This window comes from Apteryx rowi, unplaced genomic scaffold (genome assembly GCF_003343035.1).
Source record: "Apteryx rowi isolate R43461 unplaced genomic scaffold, aptRow1 scaffold_852, whole genome shotgun sequence".
NCBI lineage: Eukaryota > Metazoa > Chordata > Aves > Apterygiformes > Apterygidae > Apteryx > Apteryx rowi.
In genome coordinates this window covers 189,340-215,283 of record NW_020451152.1, presented here as the reverse complement: position 1 = coordinate 215,283, position 25,944 = coordinate 189,340, and the positions used below count along the sequence as shown (strand labels likewise).

The 25,944-nt window shown below is 34.4% G+C and overlaps 2 protein-coding genes across 3 annotated transcripts in view; one reads left to right on the top strand and one right to left on the bottom strand.

Annotated features, from left to right (window-relative positions):
* The first annotated feature begins 3,342 nt into the window (after positions 1 to 3,342).
* On the top strand, positions 3,343 to 21,062 carry FAM118A (family with sequence similarity 118 member A). The gene is made up of 8 exons (XM_026090181.1): positions 3,343 to 3,397; positions 4,467 to 4,719; positions 6,484 to 6,705; positions 7,281 to 7,409; positions 8,225 to 8,510; positions 10,407 to 10,439; positions 11,840 to 11,923; positions 19,706 to 21,062. Exons 1-8 carry the CDS (start codon positions 3,351 to 3,353, stop codon positions 19,741 to 19,743), a joined length of 1,092 nt encoding a protein of 363 aa, XP_025945966.1. The 5' UTR covers positions 3,343 to 3,350; the 3' UTR covers positions 19,744 to 21,062.
* Positions 13,616 to 25,944, bottom strand: part of SMC1B (structural maintenance of chromosomes 1B) — a 39,043-nt gene continuing 26,714 nt past the window's right edge. Inside the window, exons 18-25 of one of the 2 annotated variants that reach the window (XM_026090180.1) lie at positions 25,004 to 25,157; positions 23,487 to 23,585; positions 22,412 to 22,568; positions 21,489 to 21,643; positions 18,890 to 19,041; positions 18,545 to 18,614; positions 15,370 to 15,480; positions 13,616 to 15,086 (exon numbers count right to left, since the gene is read on the bottom strand). In XM_026090180.1, the coding sequence (XP_025945965.1) occupies positions 14,979 to 15,086; positions 15,370 to 15,480; positions 18,545 to 18,614; positions 18,890 to 19,041; positions 21,489 to 21,643; positions 22,412 to 22,568; positions 23,487 to 23,585; positions 25,004 to 25,157 (1,006 nt within the window). In that variant the 3' untranslated portion in view covers positions 13,616 to 14,978. The remainder of the gene's footprint in view (positions 15,087 to 15,369; positions 15,481 to 18,544; positions 18,615 to 18,889; positions 19,042 to 21,488; positions 21,644 to 22,411; positions 22,569 to 23,486; positions 23,586 to 25,003; positions 25,158 to 25,944) is intronic. The other variant, XM_026090179.1, reaches the window with a different exon arrangement.

Below are 25,944 nucleotides of genomic sequence, written 5' to 3'. Positions count from 1 at the left end.
AACCTTTGATTAAAATGTACTATGTTAGTCCAGTATATATTTTTTAAGGAAAGCACTGTTGAGTCCTAATGCCTGGGTCCTCTGCCTTGGTAGGTATGCTTATGGAAAGAAGTGTTTATTAGATCTGATTAGATAATGTTCAAGACTAGTTACAGTTAATATCTAAAGCAGTTATAGGCATGGAGAAATCTTAAGTTTGCCATTCACATCCATTTAGCTAATACAGTATGGTGGTAACTGCTGCGACTTATTGAAAGCTTTGGCTTCCTGGAAAGCGACTTCAGGCATTATAGAGGTAATAAGGTCTCAAATGTTGGTACTGACAGCATCCTGTGGTGAGATGCTTATTTTATTAATTTTGGCAAGTTACTGATGTATTAAACAATTGCTAAAGTGGTTAGCTATCTTGAGGACAGTTTCCTAAATATATCACAGGATGGGGTTATGGTGTAATACGGTATTTTTCAGAGTAAACAGGTTACACTTACTTCATATGTTGCTTTTGCATTGTGAACTCTCAATTTTTTCTATATGTAAAGAAATCTTGTTCTCTAGATTTTTGAATGTTTTGCTCTAAATAAGTTATTGTTCTGAATTTTGAATATGCTAACATTCTTTGGATGATAGTGTAGGATACGGTCAAAGAAGGAAGGGAGCATGAACAAAATAAATATTACAAAAAAAACACTGATTTTCTTTTTACACTTGAAAAGACATTTTGGTTGCATTTGCAGATCTGATCTTTGTGTGTTTTCTCAGACATGTCCCTCTAACATGCATCTTTTTTTTGTCAAATGTTCTCCGAATTTAGGCCTGTTGCTTCCAAATTAGCTTTCAGCATGTGAACCTGAGAGCTGGCAAGAAGCCATATGAGCCACAGGGTCTGGCAGAATGCTTATTTGGAGGATTAGGGTCTGCAGTCTGCAATCTCCACAACCACAAACTTAAGATGCGTTTCAAAGCCAAACAAAAAATACATCCTTATAAAAAAACAAAACCAAGGATTAATATAATGAAATTTGGGGATTTCTTATTGATGATATTGTAGCCAAGTTCTGTTGATAAGATGCAGTACTTTGAATGTTTTAGAATTAAATTGGCTTGAGAAAGTTGTCGGAGGAAGACAGACCTAAAAGAAAGCTTCTTACACTTTGAGGTTGTTATAGCAGGATGGTATTTTGGATCTTATCCCAGTGAAGGAGCCTCTTGCAAGGAGGAGGAGTTTTATAGCAGCTCACTAATTCAGCACTGAAACAGAACGGAGACGAAATAAAGCCAATAAAAGATCTGTACAGAATGGATTTCAGGATGGTGAGATGAAAATCCAGGACTACCTGCGTAAATTTTGTTAAATTGTGAAATGAATGAGGTCAGATTTCTGATTATTTAGGTACTATCTTTCTGTTTTTATATATTTGATATATCTCAATGTGAAGCCCTAGGCAAATGTTTCTGTGGTTTGATGGACCTGATGAAGTAACAGACACAATTGTAATATTGATTATACCAGTGAAAACCTAGAATAACTCCAGGGAGTCTTCTAGGTTTACAGTGGGTAGCTGAGTATTTCTTCATTTTAACCATGCTTTTTTATTAAGTGAGTAAATAGTTCAATTTGTTCTGCCTTCTAGGTGTACCTAGGGTTTCGATGACCTGAGATAGAATTATGAAATTTCCTTTAATTTGTGTATTAAAGAGAACGATTGTTCAGATCCTCATTCAAGATTTGTTTCTGCTGGGACTGTTAACATGGATAAAGCATGCAAGATGATAAGATGATGATAACTTACAGGGTTTTGCAGGGAGAATCTTAGCCTTCTGTCTTAATATTTTTAGCACATGTAAACTAGCTGTACTATAGAAATAGGAGCTGTTAATTGGCTTTATAGTTGTAATTAGTCTCCTACATAAAGACTAAATGATATCAGCTTATCTTTTGGAAAGAAGTAGTTTGTTTTTTTTCTGTTCACGTCATGTCTATAATGTTAAGAGCATTTGGAATCTTCAATATAATTTATTGTAGTAAAAACAGAGTAGTTGTTTTAGGCTAAACAGAGTTGTTCTTCAGAACACAAAATGCTCTAAAATCTGTATGTGTAGGAACTGTTCTAAAAGTGTCTGATATCCCAAAGTTGGTTTGGTTTAGAACCATGTGTAGAATTGGTTTTGTAGAGGGATTTTTTTTCCCTTTAATGAAATGTTAAATATAACATTTTATATGTCAGTTTGTTTTGGGGGAAGAACATATTTTTCAAGAGTGTAAATGTTTTTGACCTCTTTAAGAATAAGTAGGAGAGAGTCAGCTATAGTCACGCAAACTTACTGGTATAGCGGGGTCCCGTAGCACTCTTCTACAAAAATTTGAAAGATCTCTGTGATTTTTCAATGTGTAATCCTTTTTACTTTTTGTTCTTTCTTTGGTGTATACTGTCTAAAAAGTGCGGCTTCCTGCTTCCTGTGTCAGAATCTGCTGAAATTGTGAGAAAGATAAATGAATTCATGTCATTCTTTTGTTTCAATTTTGGAAATTTACAGGGCTAGCTGTTTGCAAATCGTAATGATGTATAAATGTTATGGAAGTAAGATTTAAAAAAAATGCAAACTCAGAAAAGTCATCTGACAATTCTAGGACACAGATCTCAACTGGACTGGGTGTCATTTCAAGTGACAACATAGATGATAAATAAGTTTTTATTTAAAATACTTTCTGACAAAGCATCTTTTATATTTATATGGGCTGGTGAAATAACTAGCTAGCTGGCAGGGGGTTCTTGTGGCCTCATGGCTGCAGAAGTCAGGTTTCCACAAACTTGGTTGAACTAACTTATTATACAGCTATGTGGGTTCAGTGGTCTTAATTAATATGAGTAGAAATGTTCAGTAGGAATTTTTGATATGAAGACATGAATATTCCATTATTGATCTTTAGGGGATGTAATGTTTTTTTGATAATGGAAGACTTACCTGCTGTAAACAATTTTCAAGAAACAACTTCATTTAACCCAAATGAATTAACATTTTTGGGAGTATGGTAAGTTTTGTCTTGAATTCAGACACAGATATTTTTCAGCTGTGTGAGTAGCCATATCTCCACTAGCTTCAAAATGGCAGTTGACTGAACTATATGGAGCTGTGCTCGTTTACACGCTCGTTATTTGTCTGCTTCATTTCTATTAGTGTGTTGCTTAACATATGAGATATGAGATACAAATTCTTGTTTTTAAAATATTCAGTAAGAATAAATTGAAAATGCTGACAGTAGTAAATACATCTGTTTTTAATTTTGGCCTTTTTTTAAGGTAGATGCATTAAGAATTATTCACCATCCTTATTTTGCTTAGGGCTCTGAGATGGATTCATCAGAAAGATCAACAATTAGAAGTGAACAAAAATTCAGGTAACTAGTGTTGTGAAAGTTATTTTATAAAACTGTTTGTTAATGGAAGTTTGAAAAGATAATTGAAATACATTATTGAAAATTGGATATGAGCATCATGCTTGAAAACTTGAAAGGGTCCTCTGAAACTAGTTTTTCCAATGACCGTGTGCTTCATACTCAGTTGAACTGTTTGTGAGGAATAAATAATATGCTTGCCTAGAGGAAACAACTTGTGCTGAGTGTAGCAGGAGGACATGGGAGATTATCTGCAACATTTTTTTGTAGGTATTAGCAAACTTATCTACATGTTTCCTAATTGTTGTGTCTGAAGCCATTTCAAGTTAAACATTTCAATTTTTGCTGATTAGTTTCAAGATATTGTGAAATAGATTTAAAACTTCCATATTGTTGGATTAACAGGAGTTAACAATCGGTAATTTTTGAAGTCAAGTGAATTTTAAGGTTCTGTATAGTAATACCTTGTTTATATATGGCTTGAATGTATTTCTTCACTTCCTATCCTATAGCAAAAATAAATGGGAATAAAAAAAGTTACTTTTTTCTATGTAAACAAAAGTTTGTTTCTTTGAAATATTGCAGATTTTCCCTGTGAAATAGTTCTTCTTATTTTCTAGCACATGCATGTTTAGTAAATCATTGGGCAGTCCTTGGTACAAGGATATACTGCTTTAAAAAGAAAAAAAAAATTCAGTTGAAATGGTTGTTGGATAACTGAATGGACTGATAATTAGTGATTGCCAGTTTGGTTCTCCTTAAAGGTATTAATGATTTAAAGTTGTTGCCATCTTATAGCTAGTTAAATTAGTTGTATGCACATAAATCTGTTGGCCATTTTAGACAAGTTAAAAGTATGCTATTTTGTGTTTTTTTTTTTTCAGTTTGGGGAATGTTGTGAACTGCTGCTAATGCCATAATTCTTCTGTATAGAAATGGAGGACCCAGTTCCTTTGGCTCTTTAGTTTTGAACAAGCATTAACAGTTCATACAGACTTCTTGCATCAGGCATGAGATCTTCAGACAAGATAGAAGCACTGTAGAAAATAAAAAATTTTGTTTTGTTTTTAAGAAAATTCTTAAAAAGTCTAATAAGAAGGCAGCCTCGAGACCTTCTTCTGGTAATTGGAACTGGAGTAAGTGCTGCAGTAGCACCAGGAATCCCAGCGCTGTGCTCCTGGAGGAGCTGCATCGAGGCTGTCATTGAAGCAGCTGAACAGCTGGAGGTGCTTCATCCAGGAGATGTTGCTGAATTTCGTAAAAAAGCGATCAAAGATAGAGACCTGCTTGTAGTTGCGCATGATCTCATCAGGAAAATGTCACCAGTGAGTATACTTGTAACTTATATCAACTTCTAAAATTATTACACGTTTTTATTGTTATCAACTAAAATTCTCATCAGCTTTCTAAAACTGGAAGTTTTGCTGGGATGGTAATCTAATCACTGTACTGTACATTTTGGAGAGGCAGAAAAATCCTTGTTTTTAATATAAGTAAGCACAGTTGATTTTTTTTAAATGGTGACTTACAGTCAGTGCTTTCACCAGTGGGATGCTTATTATTGTAGGATAGAATGGCCCTTTAGAAGGTAGAGAAATCAGGATGTTAATTTATAAGGTACATTATCTTTTAAAAAGAACTGTTATTTTATTAAATATTTAAAATAGCAAGTTTTACTTTAGTTACTCTAGCAGTCTGGTCTGGCACTGTTTACTAGTGACATCAGGACTCTTAACTGAATTTTGTCAGGAATAAAATGTAGGGTGATTGAGATGATCTTTGTAGGTAAATTTTGCAACTTCAAGGTAAAATACAGGTAAAGGGTATATATGCCTATATAAATATAGGTAAAAGATACATTTTACCTTTTAGTATATTGCCAAACTAGAAGTACTATCTCTGTATTACTGCTGTAAAAGTGATGATTGTTGTTTACTCAATATATGATTTCTAGTCTAGCTGAAAACTGTTGGAAAAGATTACACTTCTGTCATAATTAATGCAAGCAAGAGTCTTGACTGTTAAAAGATTCTCAGCAATGTTGTCCTGAACTGAAAGAGGAATTTATAGCTCTGCTGGCTAAAACTAGAGATATCCTGAAAATAGTGGTAGACCGTGACCCTGCTGATAGCCTTAGATCACACAAACTGATGCAACTCATACTTCACTGAAGTCCATACATGCTCAGTCTCTCAGCTGTTGAATTTTAGGTTCCAGAGATTTTCAGACTGTATTAATAGTTTTGCCAGGTCTTCTAGTTGAAAATTATAGCGACATACATATTGCTAAGTTGAAGGATGTGTTCAGCATTTTGAAATGCATGATAAGAGTTTTCTGTACAGAAAAAGTATAATAACCTGTTCCTTTTGAGAGGAGTCTACATGTGTATAGTTAGGTTTTGCAGCAGATAAAAAGATGAAGAAACTTTTTTATCTGTCAGAGAGCAAAAGAAGAAAAAAAATCTCTAGTAGTAATATTCCAGTCTCTGAAACTAGGGAGTGATAATGTTAGCACGCTAAGTACTCTAAAAACAAGAGAAGCATATTAAGAAAAGTGATGTTTCCATGTAGTTATGCCAGTAACCATATTGGACTTGTAAACAGATTTCTTGTATGTGTAAAACAATTTGATGAATAGGAAGCTTGTACATTTTGTAGAATTGTTATGTGTTCCTGTCTGTTTCAGCATATGTGCTGGGTAAATGCAGTCTGTGCTTTTAGGAAAGTGCACCTTAATGTTTGCATAGAAGTGATGGGGTATGTGGAGGGGGGATTTTAGCGTAACAAAATACTGCAGAGATTTGCTTCATTGTACCTGTACTACAAGCTTTCTTCAGAAAACTAGACTATTATTTTGAGCTATATAAATTGGAGGCAAGAGCACTTGAATAATTTGAACTTATTGTTGGTATTTCTGTGTATTTAGACTTCTATGTTTTATATACTACATGAGCTCTCCACAACTATTACACAATTCCCCTTTAAAAGAAAAGCTTTGGCATTAAATAGGCAAATGCTGTGGGTGTTCCACTGAAGGCAATTACAGTGGTGCACATGATCCTTATGAAGTGTTCTTTTTTCTTTCTTCAGCGTACTGGTGATACCAAGCCCAGCTTCTTCCAGGATTGTTTAATGGAGGTGTTTGATAACTTAGAACAACATATTCAGAATCCTGTTGTTCTGCAGTCAATCCTAAGACTAATGGAGAGAGGCACAATGGTCTTGACTACAAACTATGGTAATTTACTTGAAATATTTGGTCAGCAACAGGGTAAACCTATGGAATCCTTAGACTTGAAAGATAAGGATAAGGTATGATGAGAGTAGTAAAAATGTTCACACTTCTCATAAGAGAAGGCAGTTCTTAAAGAAAAATCTTCCAATGAAGTATAAAGAAAACTGTCAACACTTCTTAATTTGTAAAGCATGCCTATAAAGTAACAGCAGATGGATGATATCTCAGTGTCTGTTTATTCTGAATTATCTGATACAGTTTATCAAAGATTTCAGTAACACATTTATTAAACACTCCCCCTGCCTCCCTGAAAAAAAAATTTCATCCATTTAGATGAAGTAATTGTAACAATCACAAATATGATTTCACCTAGCAGGTAATTTAATTTGCCTGTTCGTATCTTTTCTGTCAGCTTTGCTAGAACTTGCTTCTTGCTTGAACAGTTGTTTAGACCAAAAATCCCAAAATATCTTCAATATCAACAATCACTTCTTAATAATTTAAAATAAGTTATGCAAGTAGTAATTATCTCTTGCTGCAGAAAAGTTTAAGAGAAGTCACTTCTGCTTTAGGTGGTTTTATATGTTAGGGCAGCTGTATATTTTTGCAATATCTCAGTATAATATAATGAAATATGCATGATTTTCTTTAGGTTCTTCAGTGGGCAAGAGGCCATATAAAATATGGAGTTCTGCATATTCATGGCTTGTATACAGATCCCTGTGGAATGGTCCTAGATCCTTCAGGATATAAAGATGTTACTCAAGATCCTGAAGTAATGGTTTGTGTGGTCTTTAAAATTTTTACTATGCTTTGCCAAACTGTTTTCTTTTAGTCACTGCATGTGTATTACTTTAGGCTAGGGTCTTGTCAGATCATGCAGATTAAATAACTGGGACCCAGATAAAGTGGCAGTATTACTCAGAAAGCCAGCTATGTTGCTGGGGCAGTGTGTGCCCTTGTAAACTGCTTCTTGGTAAATCACAATCAAAATCCCCAGTTGTATGTCATAGTTTTGAAATTCTTTGTATTTGAAGAATATTGGCCACAACACTGCATTTCAAGTTCAGTGTGGATTAAAAATGTGTATCTAAATTCTGTCAGCAGTTCACTGTTAGTTAACTGATGCTAGTACAAGGATTCTTCACCATCTGATTGCTTGGATGCATTTTTTTCAGAGGCTTAAGTTGTTACAGACTCTGGATCCTGGACTTAACATCATGTCTTAGGTATTTTGAAAAGTCAAACATTTGGTAAAGAATATTAATTTTTCTTATTTACAAATCAGCCTAACAGGAACGTACTATTGTCATTATTACTCTTTCCATGTAAAATGCCCTTACTGGAAAAAATTACACGCTTACTTAATTTTGGATTGTGACTTTGATTTTTGAGTATATGCGTTTTTGTGGAATCATTACTCATGATACATCAGTTTGTCCTGATTCTAACAAATCCCTAATTCAGTTTAATATTGACAGTTGCTCTGTTATTTTTTTTAAAAAAGCTGGACATATTTCAAAAGTTACTATTTTTGCCTTTTGTTTACTGAAGTAAATACAGTTTATGTTCTTGTGTGTTTAAATTTCTTAACAGGAGGTTCTTCAAAATCTGTATCGAACCAAATCTTTTTTGTTTTTGGGCAGTGGAGAGACTCTGCGTGATCAGATATTCCAAGCTCTCTTTCTTTATACTGTAAAGAATAAAGTGGATTTAGAACATTATATGTTGGTGCTTAAAGAAAACGAAGACCACTTTTTTAAGCTCCAGGCAGATATGCTTCTGCATGGAATAAAAGTAGTATCTTATGGGGACAGCTTTAAACAATTTCCAGAGTATGTACAAGATCTGACTGCTCAAATCTGCAAGCAGAGAAGTCCAGGTAATGTATTCTCTTTAATTAGAAAATTTTGATTCTGTACCTAGTGGGATTCTGTATTTGAACAATCAGCAGCTGGCCTGAGGTGTTCACCCCATGTGTAGCTAGTGGTAGGCCTGTGCAAGATCTCTGCTTATGAATGGCATGCAGAGTTGGAACACATGACAACACTGCAACTGGATTTCTTTCTTTAAAGTCTTGAATTCTTGTAAATTTAACCTTTAATTCTGAGTTTCTTTTTATTGTTAGTATCTGGTTACTTTTATTTATGTTTACTTTTATTTATGTATTTTTTTTGTCTGAACTAATCCATTCTGTATCCAGTATCACATTATGTGAAAAGTGAGATGTTAGTAAGAGGCTGGAAGAACTGAAGGAGTTAACTCATGGGATCATCTGACTGAACCAAAATATTTATAATATGATTAAGCATAGAGTGGGAGAATGAAATCTGAAAATCTTGAAAATCAACTCATAAAACCTCTTAGGAGTAACAGTAAAGAGTTTTTATACAAAAAACAGGGAAAAATGACAACTGTGTGTTGAAAGAAGGGAGGGAGATTTCTTTAATGCTCTCCCAGCAAGGACAGTTCTACTGTGGGCTGTCCAGAGAGTTGAGGAAAATAAAGATAAAATTACCTTGAGAAGAATAATATTTCACAGCACTTTTTGATCTACAGCGTCAGTGGAATTGTTTTGACTAAAATTCTTCCTAAGTGGTGCATAGAAGGAACCTTCCCCTTGCCCTCCCACAAAAGAAGACTGCAGGCAAGTGCCCAAATTATGTAATGATTGCTGTAAGTGGATTAAAACTACATTTAGACCAGATTAAGAGTTTTTCATTCATGAAGGCTAGAAGAACTTAACGCAGTGTACAGCAGACAAACTTTCTGCAGCATAAACAGACACCTAAAAATAAGCTGGGGTGCAATACCAGACATTGATGCAGTCAACCTCAGCCTACTAGTTTGGCCTTTGATATACTGCTGTTGATTGATACACTGTCTAGAACCTATTGGATTATCCATTTTACTGCAGAGCAGCCATTGATCTCAAAACAGTGTGGAATTAACCTCTAAATACAAAATAAAAAGGGATATTATTACTGGAAATGACTGCAAGATCATGCTGTAGTGCTGCTAATGTAGAGAGCCACCCTTTTTCATTCAGTGGGATTACTCACTGGCATAATACTTGCAAGAAGAGGGACCTTACTCTGAATTCAAAATCTTGATCTCATTCGAAAGTCAAGAGCCCAACAAAACTGGACAGCTGCCCTTTAGGTTACCCAGTTGCCAGGTTTCACTTTTTCATGTTTCCTTATTGTTTTGTAAAAGCAAGTGTTTCTGGACTTTCCTGTGAAGAACGTTTTTTAATCCTTAGGGTTTTTTTTTTTCTTCCTACTCTCAAACTTTTGGTGATTTCTTACTGTCTGTAAAAACACTTCTTCAGTAATTCTTTTTTCAAGCTAGAGCTTATTTACAAACTAATGAGGTATAAGGTAGCATTTTGAATTTAAGCTTTGTGTGTCTCAATCCTTCTCAATAGACTTCAGAAAACTTTGTTTTCAGATTCCATTAGATGGTGTTAGTCTGCAATGCCACTCTGCCTCGTGTCTGTTAAATACAATACCAGAGTATATTGCCTGGCTGTTCTTGAAAGTAAGCTGAACACTGAATTTCTGGATAGCACTTTGCATTAGTTTGCTTGCTTTCTTGCACAGAGTAGTTCACTTTACTAGGCTTAGTATTAGAAAAAACTCTCTTTCAAAAAACAGCACAAGAAGAAGTTTGTCAAAAGAGTTATTTGAAAGAAATGCAACCTTGCCATTCTGGGAGTTGCAAAAAGGTATAATCTAACTTTTGGATGCTGACTTTGTTCCTGTCTCACCCTCTCTAGATGCTGATCGAGTGGACAGCACGACACTGTTGGGTAAACCACATTCTTATTTTCTTAGAAAAGCTTCATAATCTCTAGCAGGGATATAAAAATAGTCTTTTATTTATAGATTAATTAAATGATTATTATGCAAAACCCTGTTTTGGCTGTGAAAATATGCTTAGCAGATTCTTTTACTCTCTCATTTCTTTCTGTGTATTAACAGATAACTGGGGACTTTCAGCTGTCAGTAAAATAATAAATGACATGGAAAAGCTCCAGCAAATGTGTATGAAAAGTGATTTATGCTGATCAGATTAATCTAAACTAAGAACTCATGGACACTTATATTATCTTACATTTCCAAATATATGTGGCTATTTTGAATGTTTTTCCTTAAGGAGGTGTAGAAGAATGAATGCCAAACTTAAGCACATAGTACCAAGGATGAATTTTTTGTAAAGCATTGCTCAGTTGTCTTTGTGATACTTGCTAAAGTAGCAAAATTTCACTTAGAAGAAACACTTCAAAAAATGTACTGCTAAGATCTTTGTGCTGCTGCTACAAATAATATTATTACAGAGAAAATTGTGTAAAACAACCTTCTTTCATTATTGCAGGAGATACTTTTTTTTGTTAAACAATGAAAAAATATGAAAGGGCTGAGACTTATGGGCAGGTGTAAATTCAGAAATTACTTTTGTACTTCCAGTTAGATTTTAAGATTCTCTCTCTTTCAGATGAGTTTGTAATCCCTTTTTCAGTAAAGTACAGTTGGGTATCAGTGAAGAACAAGAAATCAAAAACTTAAGCACATCTTGGTCCAATTCCACTTAACATACAACTCCTTTACTAACTTATCCAATAACATCTTCCTTAAAAGCACCTATTGCATTTTGGAATATGTAAAAACTAAAGAAAATTAGAATGATTCCTTAGCACAGATTTGCACAAAACTCCCCTGCCCCCAAATTTGGATTTTTTTTAGGTGATGGACATCCTGATTTTAAAGGCATTTCCTTTTCATTCATTTTTACTGTCCATCTTTGCTGTTTCTATTTCAATAGTAGTTCATACCAGGAGTTCTGTTCTTCTGAATAAAAGACCGAGACTTTTTAAAGAAACGTCTCACTTGTGAACTTGACAGACAGTATCACACAAAAGTAAAAATCATTTCCTTCTAGTTTTCTTCAAAAGGCAGTTGTATAATTAACTACTTCCAGTTTTATATATTAGTTCTAGAGCTCAGTGTTGGGAAAAGTTTGAGGTCACTGAACTGAGGGTACAGACTTTCAGTAGGGGTTAGTATTATAATTCAGAATCCAAATACAAGAACCTCAGTGTACCAGTATTGTGTTTTAGTATTGGATGCTTGTATTTTTCACATGAGTTTTGTGTACTTTTTATTACTTTAATGTTGCTACACACAACTTTTTTTTCCTCTCTCTCCATAGGAACTTCATGCATGGACTGTGCTAAAAGGAAGTTAGGAGAAAATGGCATTGATCCTCCTAAGAGAATCAAGCAGTCAGATAATGGTATACCCAAAATTTAATGAAAAAACAAAAACTTTTTGAAAGCAGATGTTTTACATGAGCATGGAAAGTTTTGAGCTATTTCCATGTTTTTAAGTGGATTAAAAATTGCGTATCTTAGCACTTGCTTTTCTAGGGATGTAAATGGGGAATGCATGTCAAGTTTGAGAGGTGTACTTGTTCTCCAGGCAGTTCCATACTACTAAAGCTGTATATGCTGGGTCATTTAGAAGCTGATGCAAGTTTTATCTGGCTGTGCTTCAAGCCCCTTGGAAGTCTTGAGACTGTTAAAATAGTATTGAGCTTGTATCGAGGTTTTAGTTTGGGTAGGGTGCTCTGAAGTCACACCACAGATGCTTGAATCTGCCTGAAAATGACTGTTGGCATACCTGAAGTTATCTGTTAGTGGCCTTTGAAAATGATAGGTGTGTTTTTCTTAGTTCATCAGCTGAACCTCTGCTGTACTGCATTTAGGCTACTGGAAGCTGAAATCTTCAGGGGTCTGTCAGCATAAGCTGTTGGCAAGATTCAGATCTAGAACTTTAAGCTGTTAGGAATTGCTTTTTCATGTTTATAGAACCCACATCACAACAACATGCTTGTATTTATGCTGTAGCAGGAGTATTCATTTTCATCTGTCAGTTTGTTTTTAAACATGAGATCACATGGAGAAAAGGATGTAATGGAAGAATACCAACAAAGTATGTGCATTGGGACTTGCCAGCCTATCTGCTCTATATTTGTATGGAAATATCCTCGTGTTTGAACTGTAGAATATGCTGCCAAAATCCCAGAGAGCAGGTATGGAATAGCTTTAATGCAGCAGAATTAAAACAGGTTAGTATCTCATTATGTATCTGTAGATGATTTCTAGTGTGTAAGTTTGACTTCAGTGGAACTACTCAAATGGTTAAAGTTAGGCACCCTGTTAAGCATTTCTCCAGGGTAGTTACTTCAGCTAGCACTGAGTTATCTCAGCACTACCCTGACAGACTTACTGCTCCAGTTGCTAACACCAACACCTGAGATCCTCTGAAGTCTTCTTATCAGTGGTTTCTCACCATAGTGTCTGCAGGAGAACATGTGCAGGGCTCTTGTTCTGATACGAGCATGTTCATACCTGAAGGTCCTGGAGGCTGCCCAAGTCAGGTTTCTCTAATTCATAACACATGCATTAAGGAGTATACAGGAATTCCTTGGTGTCCCCCCCACCCTCCAATGAAGGAACTGCTATCATCTACATACATTTCAGCCATCTTATGAACAGCATTGCCTTGCAGCTATCTCAGGGATTAAAATATAATCAGAAGGGACAGAATCTGAAACTTGGCTGTTCCATTTGATTCATGTTAAATTAAGAAGTAACTTGTTTAAGGCTCTGTTCAAATTGTTATCTGAATAAGGTGAAAGAATTAACCATACTAGAGGTAATAAGTGACATTTGCTGGTTCTACTGTAGATTTTAATTCACAATTATTTTTAAATGGGATATTTACTGAAAACATAATCCTGTTGACCATTATCATATTTTGCTCAAGCTGTGAAATTAAGTTGGTAGGGTATCTCTGATAAGATACACTATTTTAATAAAATATTTAAATCCAAGAGGGCCCTTCTTGTATACCAGTTAATACATGCATCTTACCTTTCTTTACAGACTGTTCTTTACAATATTTTTCTATTTATTTCAAGCGGGTATTCTTAGTAAATGGCTTAAAAACAAAACAAAAATAGAACTATACTCACAATAAACAGGCTGGCATGGGTCAAGATCTCTGTGGAAAATGCTAGAGGCTGCCCTTCTATTCATCCTTCACACTAATATACACATTTTCACCTCTGAGGTAAGGGACTGATGCTAAGTCATGATGCATGTTGAGAGTAAATAATTTTATTTAAGGAAGTGTGGCAGCAACATTAGTATTTAATAAACATTCATCTATTGTTAAGTAAGTGGAGACATTTATGTTAACATGTTCTTATGGTATCTACTGTTCATGTATGTCATTCCTTGCTTATGCAGTAGCACCAGATGTCCAATGCTATTCAGTTGTGCACAACAAGCACAATAGGAGGAGCACATTACACGGTATAAGCATAGAAGTCTGGTGGCCTAAAGGAAGATAGTTTGTGAACATATAATGTAATTGTTTAAACAAACACGAAATAAGCAAAAAAACCCCCCAATGCTCTAACATATACCAAAGTGAAACACAGGTCAGAGTAAGAATGATGTTTGAGAGAGCTAGAATCACTTAACCAACTTCATTATCTTTGCTTCTTAGAGGAAGCACTGATATCAAAAGAAAAAAAAAATCACTCTACTGGGACAGCTGCAGTATAACAATCTCAACTGCAAACTAATATAAGATACTTTTCTCTGAGGTTGCTACCTGTAGGGCATCTGACTTGCACTTGTTTTGCTCTTCCCACTTTTGTGTGGGGTACAATACCTTAAAGGTGGAATTCTTCCAGGTTATATCACTCATATGGAAAAGCAGCATGAGCCCTGGTAAAACTAATATTTTCCTAAGGTTGCAGTGGACTACTAAAAATCTCACTAGGCATCACAGTCATGTGAGACAACAGCTAGATTACAATACCCTGTTTTGTAGAATAGGAAATACCCTATCTTAAGGCAAACATATGCAGCTGCCACCTAAGAGAAATTTTGAAGTGCATTGGCAGCACACTGCAACTATGGCTAAAGAAGTTATTTTTTTTCCTTCTTAAAAAAAAATCCATTAAGTCTAATTCTTTTTAATAGTGTGTTTTATGTGAACCTGTGGTCCTTCATCTTAAGGCAAATAAACAGTTAAAGAGAAGACTTTGCTTATCAGAATACATGCACTTCAATAAAAAGCTTTGGCTCTCTCATTTGTAACAAAACTATCAATGAATAGTAGGTGGTTCTTTCAAAATTTTACAAAACTGCTTTGTTTGAAAGATAAACATTTCTCCATCAACCTTTAATACCCCATTCAAACTCAGACTTGTTACAAAGTCAACTGTAAAACAGTTCTTGTTATTTTCACATGACCCTGAAATCATCCATGTTTTATTCCAATCCAGAACTGTGTGTGTTCTCTCTTCTTTCATGGTCATCCATGTCTGGATATGCAGTAAGATCCAAAGTCAGTACTTGACTGAACATAAAGTCATCACGCTGAGAAGAAGGATCACACAATTTAGAACGTTTATTACTTGAAATAAGTATTTCATAACTGACCATGAGATACAATAATAAGCTTGAGTCAGCCAAAATGATCTGCTAGCCAAGTTGTTATCTGTGATTACTTCAGAAGGCAAATAAAGTGGTTCAAATCCAATGGCCCAGTTATGTACATAATGATTAAATGTAGTAATTCTTAAGGTGCAAATCAATACTTTAACAAAAAACAGTTTGTATTGTCTAACAAAATTCTAAGTAAGTAGTAATTAATTGTTACCTCTGGACACACTCCAATCAATGCATCTGCTTTGGAATAAAACTCTTCCTTTAAAGAAATAACTATCATTTGAATCTGTTCATGTGCCTGGTCTCTAATGAAACTTGATACCTTTGGAGAGAAGCCAAATAATTCAGTAAGTTAGTTCTGGCAGACTTAAACCACACTTTAATTACTATAATTAGGGAATGATGCAGAAGGAACTGAATTATGTTAGCAGTAGAATTCAGTAATTTTATTATGAAATAAGCAGGATAAAATGAGGAATAAAACAGTCTAAGACAGCTACTTTGCATGTTCTTAACACAGCCCCTCAAATTTGCCCCTTTTTAAAAATGCGTATGAAAACAATCATTCACTTCAATGAATAAGGTTACAGAAAAATGTCAGTGCCAATGAAAAATATTTTACTTAATATAATTAATATAGTTTGGATGGTAGGTGAAAATTCCTGAGTAAGAAAAAAAAAAAAAGTGGCTGTTACTGGTTGTATACTAAGATTTTAAATATACATTTTGCTGCAAGCAGAGCAATATTTTTTTCATTGATCTGCAAAGTGAAAGGCACAGAAATTAAGCTATAAATTGAAGGCTAAATAAGACAATATCCCACAATGGAAATTAAATGCTGAATAAAGAAAGAACTGTATTTTTTAAGTTAAGATTTTTGTCTGTACAGTTTTATCTGGTATGTGTGATAGAAGGTAACTGGATTTAACCAGTTACAAAATTAACTTTCCTTTAAGTTGTTAATTTGAAGGTGTAATTAAATTGCTGGAAACTGCTTTAGTAAATCCTTAAACAGAAAAAATGGAAAGAATACTACTATTTAGTTCTAAGCAAATTCTCTACCAGTAAGTACTAGCAACATATAATATTTCCAAATGGTAAACTACACTGAGTATATCATTTTGCTCACTTGCAATATTTATTTCCTCTGTCTGAAGATTCTGATGCTTTCCAGTAATAGGGCATCTTACAAATAAGGAAAAAGATATGAAAGAGCAGTGAAGTATTATTTAGTTAATTAATTCTTCTTGCACAGCACTGCCATTTTGATTTTGCTCATGCTACAATTTAAGACACTTGTCATACATGCTTAAACAATAGTCTGACTCTGCTCCTAACAAGACCTAGATAAATGTTCAAGCTAATTAAAGATTTTCCTAGGAAATCACTGATTTGTCACTGAGTCATGTAAGCTGATTCTCCAGCTATATTAGAAGTAACAGGCCATATCACAGGTTTCATGCTCCTTGTTGCTCATATGAAAAAGGCAGCCCTTTTAGCAATCAAGTCCCCTCCCCTGCCCCAATCCTACACTGGAAGCATTTTATTATATTTTGTATTATTACTGTAAGTTATATATAGGTATAAAACAAATATATGTAGTATTGTATATATTTTATTATGGGAGCAGGAGATAGGAAGAGAACTGTGAAAGGGGCACTAAATCAAATAAATAGAAAATTTTTGGCAGTGGCTATGCACCTATTATGCTTAATCTGTAATAGATACAGGCATCTTCAGCAGTGAAGGTTACAAAACAGGCAGAAGCCCGATTCAACTTCATAGCAAGAAGCTCAACAGAAATGCCAGATTGAATTGGTGGCAAGAATTGAACTAAAAGCTCAATGTAGACTACTAAGGCAATTTCAGGGTTAACCCTAATGAGTAATATAGTTGGAGTTTGATAATTCTTTGGTATAAAGGAATATTTATGGATGTATTTTTTAAAGTACATATTAGACCAGCACTTAAAACATTTATACTCTCTACATTAATGTTCTGTATTCTCTTGAACATACAACTTACAAACATACATTATAGTTGCTGATGCTTCAAATGAAATATGATACTTTCAAACTGTAAAAATACTACAAATTGAAAGTTACAAGCCTAGAAACTATTTAGCTAACGATGATGCAAGAGTTAATATGAGTGTCTTTTGAAAACACTTAGTATGGTATCAATGTGATTTTTACCTGAATTAAATCAATCAATCAATCAGATTTATGATAGGTTTTATTTAAGAAATGAAGTTGTGTAAAAAATTTGAGGCTATTCTTTGTTTATAGCATTCTGAGGAGGAATGCTGCTTAGTATATTCTTAGGTGTAAAGTGGACATCTCTTCAGTCATATGCGGCATTAGAGCCCGAAGCTTCTCACAAAGCTACCAGGGGTCAGCAATCTCTGAGAAGGAATTCTATCTATCTGGCAGGCACAAACAATGCACCTTCCTCAGCTCTCTGCTGTAGAGGTACCTCCAAGCAAACCTTGGTACTCCACACAGTGAACTCTGTTAGAAAAAAATTTGTTCATAAAACTGTTTTAATGACTTTAGATATCAAGACTCACCTCACTATTAAATTTGCTGGAAGCATAGCTTACTTTATGAAGAGAGGAATGTTTCCACAGAAAAGAATCCAGATAACGTGGAGATCTTTCTGATTCCTCTCCTAAATACGACCTCCTTTGGAAGCTTCTCTAAGAGACTCACATCAACAATTGCCAATCTTTATTGTTTGTATTCCATTCTACCATAATTTTATCATTATAGTGAACAGTTACTACCAAAGAAGGAAAAAGAAATCGGGGCAGAGGGGAAAGTTCTTTTCATCAAGCAAGAATTAATGCAGCAAAAATGGGAGTGAGTGATAGCCCTTAATTAGTGTTAATGGAGATAAAATTATTTAGTAGGCCAAATCAAATAAATAATTCCAGTGATAGAATGACTTGATTTTCAATATCCAGACACATTCTTTTTTACTTCTTAGAGGAACTCAGGGTGCTTTAAAAAAAAAAAAAGAAAAGAAAGAAAGAAAACAAACCAAACAAACATAATTAGCAATTCACAGGTGACCCTCATGTCAGATTGTAGCACATGCATTCATGCTGCATACTTTTACACTCCTGACATTTTCTCACCTTTGCAATTTGGGGACTGATTAAAATACATAGTTAGAATTAGGAGTTTAAACCTAACCTTGGTCAAATACCTCAAAATAATTATTTCTGTTGCAATCTAGTATATTTTGAAATAGACTAGAAAAGTGTAATCAATTTCTTCTTTTCTCTTTATCCCAGCAATGTGTAATGAAAAGTAACCATCCTTCTGAAAAAGATACCATTATATTGTTGCAGATTAACAATAAAGTAAAAACGATAAACTTACTTTATCAATGTTTGTGTTATCCAGGGCAGCATCTATCTCGTCTAAAATAAAAAAAGGTGCTGGACGAAAACTGTGAAAGAAAATGCATTATTTCACATGTAGATGCAAAAATGTTAATGCTAATAAACATTCTAAATACTTTGAGATTCACTTTATCATAAAATTCCGTTAAGAAAAGAAGTAATGACAGAGAAAGAATAAAGGATTTTTAGTCGGTGTTTGGATACCGTATTAGCGGATTTTCAATATGTTTGTAAATACAACACAGTTTGTCTTTCTGCCACTTATGCAGCAATACATTTAGATGACATTGTAACATCTCCTTTAACCCGTAATATCTTTTACCTGTGTATAGCAAATACAAGAGCCAGAGCTGCCACAGATTTTTCACCTCCTGACAAACTATCCATTGGCATAAAGCGTTTTCCAGGAGCAACACAGTTAAAGCCAATGCCTTCCAGATAAGGCTCCTCAGGATTTTCAGGACTAAGGAATGCCTGGAAATGCATACATTTCATTATTAATAGTGACATTGATAAAATCATTAAGGTTTTTTTTTAGGTTTAAATTCTGAGGTAGTGTTGAAACTGGTAAGTTAGCTTCATTTATAGGAAACAGTTGTTCATCCATACTGAAGAGTAGCACTATAAAAATTCCCAGTGAATCTGTCCTTGCTAATGAAGTATGACCTAGGAGGCTAATTAGCAAAAAATCATTTTAGAAATAGCTTCACATACCTGTTAGTAACATACTTTTAATTAACAAATAAACCTGATTTTATCACCTTTTACGTAATTATTTTAATTTTTTAAACCTTAGATTTAAAAAGTAGTTTTCACTTTTGTAAGTACATACATTTACAAATTTATCTTTTTTTGTGGAAGGTTAATTTTACAGAATCTATCTTTAAGTTGCTACTGCATTTCATACTATCTGGAGAAAGATTTTAACATATGTAGGCTTTCTGTATACTTTGTATACTGGTTCCCATTCCCCCACATTGGAAGTATTATTTTAGAAATACGGATATTTACCAATCTGTTAAAGTAGTATGGATAAACTAAGTGCTACATGGTTTATTTTTCCCATTAAACAGAACAGTCTAATACAATCTCATCCCCTCTGCACAAGTTGCTACAGATAAAAGAAAAATTTCTATAGTTGACTGTCCATTTCATACAGGTCCTGTCAAGTCATAGATACAGTGAGAGAAAAAGGATGTTTGTACTTTGATTTAAAGAAGCCTCTGTGGTAAGTTGTTCTGGAGCTAAAATGTAGTGCTTGCAACATTCTTGTTTTGTTGGAGGGATGCATATTCTCTTTCTCTGCTAAGAATGCCTTTCATTGCTATTGCAATGTTCTTCAAGCTGTAAACATGTCAAGTATGTGGCACAACAACTCCCAGTTCTATGTCATTGCATATACCTATGTAAGAGGAAGTCTTCAGATGTACGGATACTGTTAGCAAATCACTTACTTAGAAAATTTTCCAAATTACTAGGGTACATACACTCCTTGCTCTTCAAGATATGAAAGGAACCACATTTCTCTTTTCTACAGAGGAATAATGGAAAAGATCTGGTGCAGAATCCACCAGCGCATCTGTGTCTGTCCAACATTTTTAGGCAGCAGTTTCTTTTAAAGTACTTCTAACACACAATGTGCTGATGAAATAAATTTGACTGAGCAATATATTCAGTGCACAAACATCCTCTGCATTAAGAATCTCTAGAAATGAAACTAACTCAAGCTATGAGAACTTCCCTATTTTCATGTTAGGGGTGTTAGTCACTTAAAGAGTATCTATCTGTTCAAGCCACAACCTAGCCCAAGCTAACCCCTTCCTGAGCTGACCAAAATACAAACACACTCACCACACACAGAACATTCAGTTAGCTTCCAATGCAGTCAGACCGGTTTCCTTCAGTTACTGTATTAGTACCTATTAGTTTTATCCTCTCAGCTAATTTCAGGCTAGTCTCTCAGCCAGGTTACCACTATGGCTCAAGTCAAGGCATTGTATCACAGACCTCAGAAAGAAAGTACTAAACTACTCATTTTTTGAAATGCATCTGGAAAATACTGATCAGCTTCTTGAGTGATGCAAAGTCAAGATCTGCCTAATGTTTAGTCCAGGGGAGAAGGTATGTACCCAGTAATTTTGAAGACAGAAATGCTTTATTATCCAGTCCAACCTAGAAGCCTAAAATACACATTTAAAGATATTTAAGGTGTTCATTGAATATCTGATTCTGAGGTAAAACACAAAATTTAAAGATTAAAAGGATGAGAGTTCAAGCCTGAACTCTTTAATTCAGTATCTACTGAATTTGATGTGACCAAAGTGTTTGGGAGTTCTCTTTTTATTTTAGGCATTAACACTGAAAGACTAGCAGAGATTAGTACCATTGTGACACAATGAAGTTACTGACACATTAAGTCATTGTTTTTATTTATTTAACAGAGCTATAAGAACCTTTAAAACCTCATATAAACTAGCACTGAAATACTGAAATAATAATTTCATTATGATTTTTAGATTTATTTATATTGATTAAGTATTTTTTATTACTTGCTATTGCTATCACTAGATCTGTAAACCACTGTTGTTTTTAAATGAAGTACTTGAATATATTTCACACGTCTGTAATGATAATTTGCACGTCTACTAAATATGAAAAGCAAAACTAAACCAACTATCAGGTCTCCCATTTGGTTAATACTTTAGATGGCATTACTCTGTCTCATGTCAAACATGGTCTGGCATATTATCTATTCATCATCTGACTCTTCTAAAATTCTTTAGTCTCTATTATTTGTGTAAATTTCTTCTTCAGGATTGAAACAGTCTCTGGAAACTAAAAATATTACTAAGTTTTTCTTATCCTAGATAACAAAGCTTGGATTAGGCTTTTTAAGCCAAGTACCTGAGAATATGACACACCTGAGCACTACTGTTTCTGCAAAGTTTCTTGTAGATCTGATCAATAGCTATGGAGGCATGCTCAAAACACTGGCTAAAAAGCTCGTATCTCCTTTTTTTCACCTGTTCAAATTCTTGCTTGCATATTCTGGCCTCCTTTCTGCTGGTCTCAAAAGCTATGAAAAAAATTACTGAAATTACTCCATAATAAGCCTCTAAGCAAATACACAGAACAAATATGTATTGTGTACCATAACAAGCATCAAGGAAAATATTTATTACAGGAAAAGGCTCTAATGCACATACAAACAGCATACCAATGAGTTTCCTTCTAGATTTCAACTGGGGGGCCCCAAAAGCATGAAGTTAGCATGTATTCAGTCTCCTCAATGCCACATCAATCTGGCGCAATGAAAAAAATTGTTCCTTCTAGTCATTTCTATAAGCTGGGTGTCTTTAAACAGCAGCAACATTTATCTGTTGCTATAGCTTCAGAACTCCCTCTTTTTGGTAGTATGTTAACATCTAAAATGCTCTTGAGGACACCCAATAATTCTGCAGTAATTGCTTATGTCCGAGTTATTGACAACATGTACATGTTTCTTCAATTAAGAAAAAATAAACATTTTTATAATTAAAGTCAGCAGTAGTTTTTTGAAAATAAGTAAAAACCCTTTATGATGTCATTTGATCAAGAAAGCATCTTTGCTAAAGATAAGCTATGTTATAGCTGAAATTGTACTTCAAGAAAATATTGCAAAGTATTTATTAATAACCTTGTTTGCATGTTATTAAAAGATGACTGAGGAAAAGGACTTAGGCACAAAAAATACCTTAATACATGAAAGGAGGAAGAATAGCAGTGCCAACCCCAGAAGGATTTTAAATTAGGGTGAGAACTCGCACAGTCACAAAAAAGATTAGTAAGAAAGATTCAGTGTTACCATCTATTGATTCTTGGAACTTGTCCCGAACAATCTGCAATTTCTCTACTGCTCTTAGGTTTGGGGCAGCTGTCTTCATTAAAGTATTTTCTTTAGCTTTTATTTCCTGCTGAAGCTGGTTTAGATGAATCTCAATCTCCTTATCAGTCTCTAGCTCCTAAAGAAAAATACTGAAGTCATACAATTTGCTTTTAGGCCAAGATATTTCAACATATACAACAAATGGTCATGGCTTCTGGGGGAAGTACCCCACTCCTCAATCAGCTTTATTTGGAAAGACAACAAAACAAGAAGCTCCACCAAGGGCTCTTAGTTCTCAGAATCAATTTACTAAGTCTTAAGCATTGTTCCACAAGACCTTTAAAAACAGACAGGGAGTTCCCTTGAGCCTAGAAGTCTGGGTTAAAATACACCATAGAAGGAGGATTAGCTGGCTGCATTACTCGATTTGTGGAGAAAACCTTTCAAGACAGGTTCTTGAAAAGTTCTTCAAGCCAAGTTCAAATGATGACAGATTTCTACCTTGCTCTGTACCTAACCTTCATCAATTATTTTACCTATGATGATTAAAAAGAAAAGAGAGACAAAAACTTCTGAGAAAACATGACCTGCTGGACCATTACAGAGGACAGTATTTTAAGTGCCATTCTCCAACAATGAAGTGGTACAAACCCTTTGGCAGCCAATCACTAATTTCCAGAATTTTGTTTCATAACCCATACTGTTTGTTGAAACTTAAAGGCAGAAGATAAAATAGGAGAGAAAAATCAAATTGTATTTACTGTTTCTCCATTTTATTTCTATAGCTGAGATAAATTTTTATATTACTTATATGGGACCTATCCAAAAATCCCATGTATTATATTAGTGCTATGTATGATGGCAAACAGAACACACACACACACTCTTAGGATTACTGTTTTTTTAAGTAAGTTCTATTTAAAGGCTAGGATGAAAAATAAGTAAATAATTTCAATAAATAAAATAAATAAAAATAAAACATTTCAATCTGTGTTAATTTAAAATTAGTTACCTATTAAATACAATAATTAGATTAATAATAAAAAAAAATTACCTTCAGGTCTTCTGGTAGGCTGCTGTAGTCTATCTGAATTGCCTCTTCTCTTTCATAGATACTTGATGTAATCTGAGTGTCTTCTATTTCAGTTCTTAGCTACAGATACAAAGGACATTCCAGTGTAGAAATATGAAACAGTGAACTTCTAACTCTTAAAACAATACATTAAGAGGATGTAAGAAAAGGAGATAGTGGTAACAGGATAGCAGAGAAACAGTACTTTTCCCATTGATTGTCCCCTCCCCCCCCACCAAAATGGAGTTCCTAATTAATTAACACTCTGTGATTCTAACAGAAAATGCACCTTTTATATGAAGATTAAAACATCTGCCTATTTCAGTTTGAAGTTAAGATGAAACCAGCAGTAATTTATTTTTAATACATTTAGAACAATGAACATATTGTAAATATACCATTTTCTCGAGTGGAAAGAATTCCCTTTCTCCTGACAATTCATTCAAGGAAAGGCTCTGACGTGTAAATCAGGGCATTTCTTCCACTCAGCTGGCCTCAAAAGAAATGACTGGCTTCAATTCCTTTTCATAAGCAGAGTATCTTCTGGCCATTGTAAGCTTGGATTCCAAACAACTATTCACTCTTGAATGAAACACCTAATGCATATCATTATCAGCCCCTTTCCTACCAAGTTTCTTTCTCAGAACCATTATCTTACTGTCTTCTCAGTGATATTAATTAGGAATGAAATTTTTAATGCTACTGCCCCCTCCTTGGTTTCATCTCTCCCGTATTCATTAACCATGATATAGCTGAGGTAACAACATACTCTGATGATTATCAGTTCATCTTTCCCTTCAAAGACTGCCTACCTCACTGCCTTTATTTTCCTTCTGACCCACCCATTTACACCCATGCTCCAACGAAGGTCATTTTCCTAAGGAATGGGTTCAACAAGATTCATTCCAAATTTGCAGCCCCATCACAGGCCCTTCAAAATCAAACAGCTCTTTAGTTTTGTAACAGTGGAGAAAGTATCTCTCTTCACTAAAGACATGCTGGAAGAATAGGGAGAACTAGGAAAAACTAATCCTCTACCAGCAGGAATATTTCTATTCTAGCCTATCTCTAATTTCTGTGAATATCTATTTCTACATCTAATAAAGGGAGAAAGATGGCTTTAGACAGCATTTATGTTATGAATGGATGATTAACCAAATCTTCTTCCAACCCATATACATGCCTTATTTACAGTTCTGACTTGATCGCTGAGTGTCTTCTTATATGTGTCTGTCTGGAACACTCCATACCAATTTCCTTGAGATTTCCAGAAATTTATTTATTTTGCAGAAATATATTTCAAGTGTGACAGAAACACCTGCAAACGTTTTTGTCTACTAAACAAAAATCCTTTGACTGAATGGATAAGGCCTAATTACACCAAAACAGTGACATTAACATTATTTTACATGACAATCAGCCCTCGAAGGAAAAAATCTTTAAATCCAAGACTGAATAATTTCTCCTTCATATCTCTCTTCCATAAACATTTTAAGTACCTCTACTTCGCTGATGTCATCCAGTGATCCAAAGAGAAGATTTATTTTCAAGTCCTGCACCTTGCATTCAAGGAGCAAATTATGTCTTCTTAATCTTTTCTCTTCCAGGGATGTTTCTATTGCTGTAGCTTCCTTTTGTAATTTGCTAGCTTCCCTACACAAAAGGCAGAAAACTATTAAAATAGCATCATCACTACCAACAGCATCCATAGCCCTACAGTATGAAAAACATTTACCAAAGCACAAGGAGGGCTTTTTCCTCTGTACTCCCTATCAAAAATGAAGGAAACTGGTATTTAAATTCTTCCATCCTCTTCATTCCCCAAAATACTCAGAGAGAGATGGAAACCATTTACTATTCTAGCATGCAAAATACAGCCTGCTACTCTAAGCTCTTAACTTTACCACAAGGTAAGCGTTAGCAGCATGGACATAATTTCAATACGTTGCAAGTTCAAATATCCAACCCTCCTAAATACAACAGTGATAAGCTCTGTTCTGTTCAGGTCTGCCTCTATGCATGGAGATTTGATCCTTTTTAAATTGTAATCAATTATCTTTTCCCATTAATCGAAATACACTTGATTCTTTTCAACAAATTTCTTTGGTAGTGGCTGCATAAGGCAGAGATGAAACAGTCTCTTGTGTTGTTAAAATTATGCACTATAAATGAACTATAAAATGAGTTATAAAGTATCCAATTCATGATTTTATATAAAATTCTATAAATTTGCTTAGCCATACTGTGCCAATATACCATTTTTTTTTAAAGACAGTTAAATTTTAAAGAAAACTTCTGATTAAGAGGCAACACAGGAACATACCAGTAAGCACTAGAAAACTGAAGTATGAAATATCCCCACAGCAGTTGATTTAAAGGCAGAGTTTATGACAAAATAGTGACCTAAAATTAACATGAAGTGCTTTAAGATACACAACAC

What these genes read in the sequence shown, in the direction of transcription:
- FAM118A (XM_026090181.1), top strand. Translation starts at nt 3,351, where the DNA reads ATGGATTCATCAGAAAGATCAACAATTAGAAGTGAACAAAAATTCAG. An exon ending in AGAAGTGAACAAAAATTCAG is followed by an intron (nt 3,398 to 4,466) that starts GTAACTAGTGTT and finishes TTTGTTTTTAAG; the next exon opens with AAAATTCTTAAAAAGTCTAA. An exon ending in GGACAGCACGACACTGTTGG is followed by an intron (nt 10,440 to 11,839) that starts GTAAACCACATT and finishes CTCTCTCCATAG; the next exon opens with GAACTTCATGCATGGACTGT.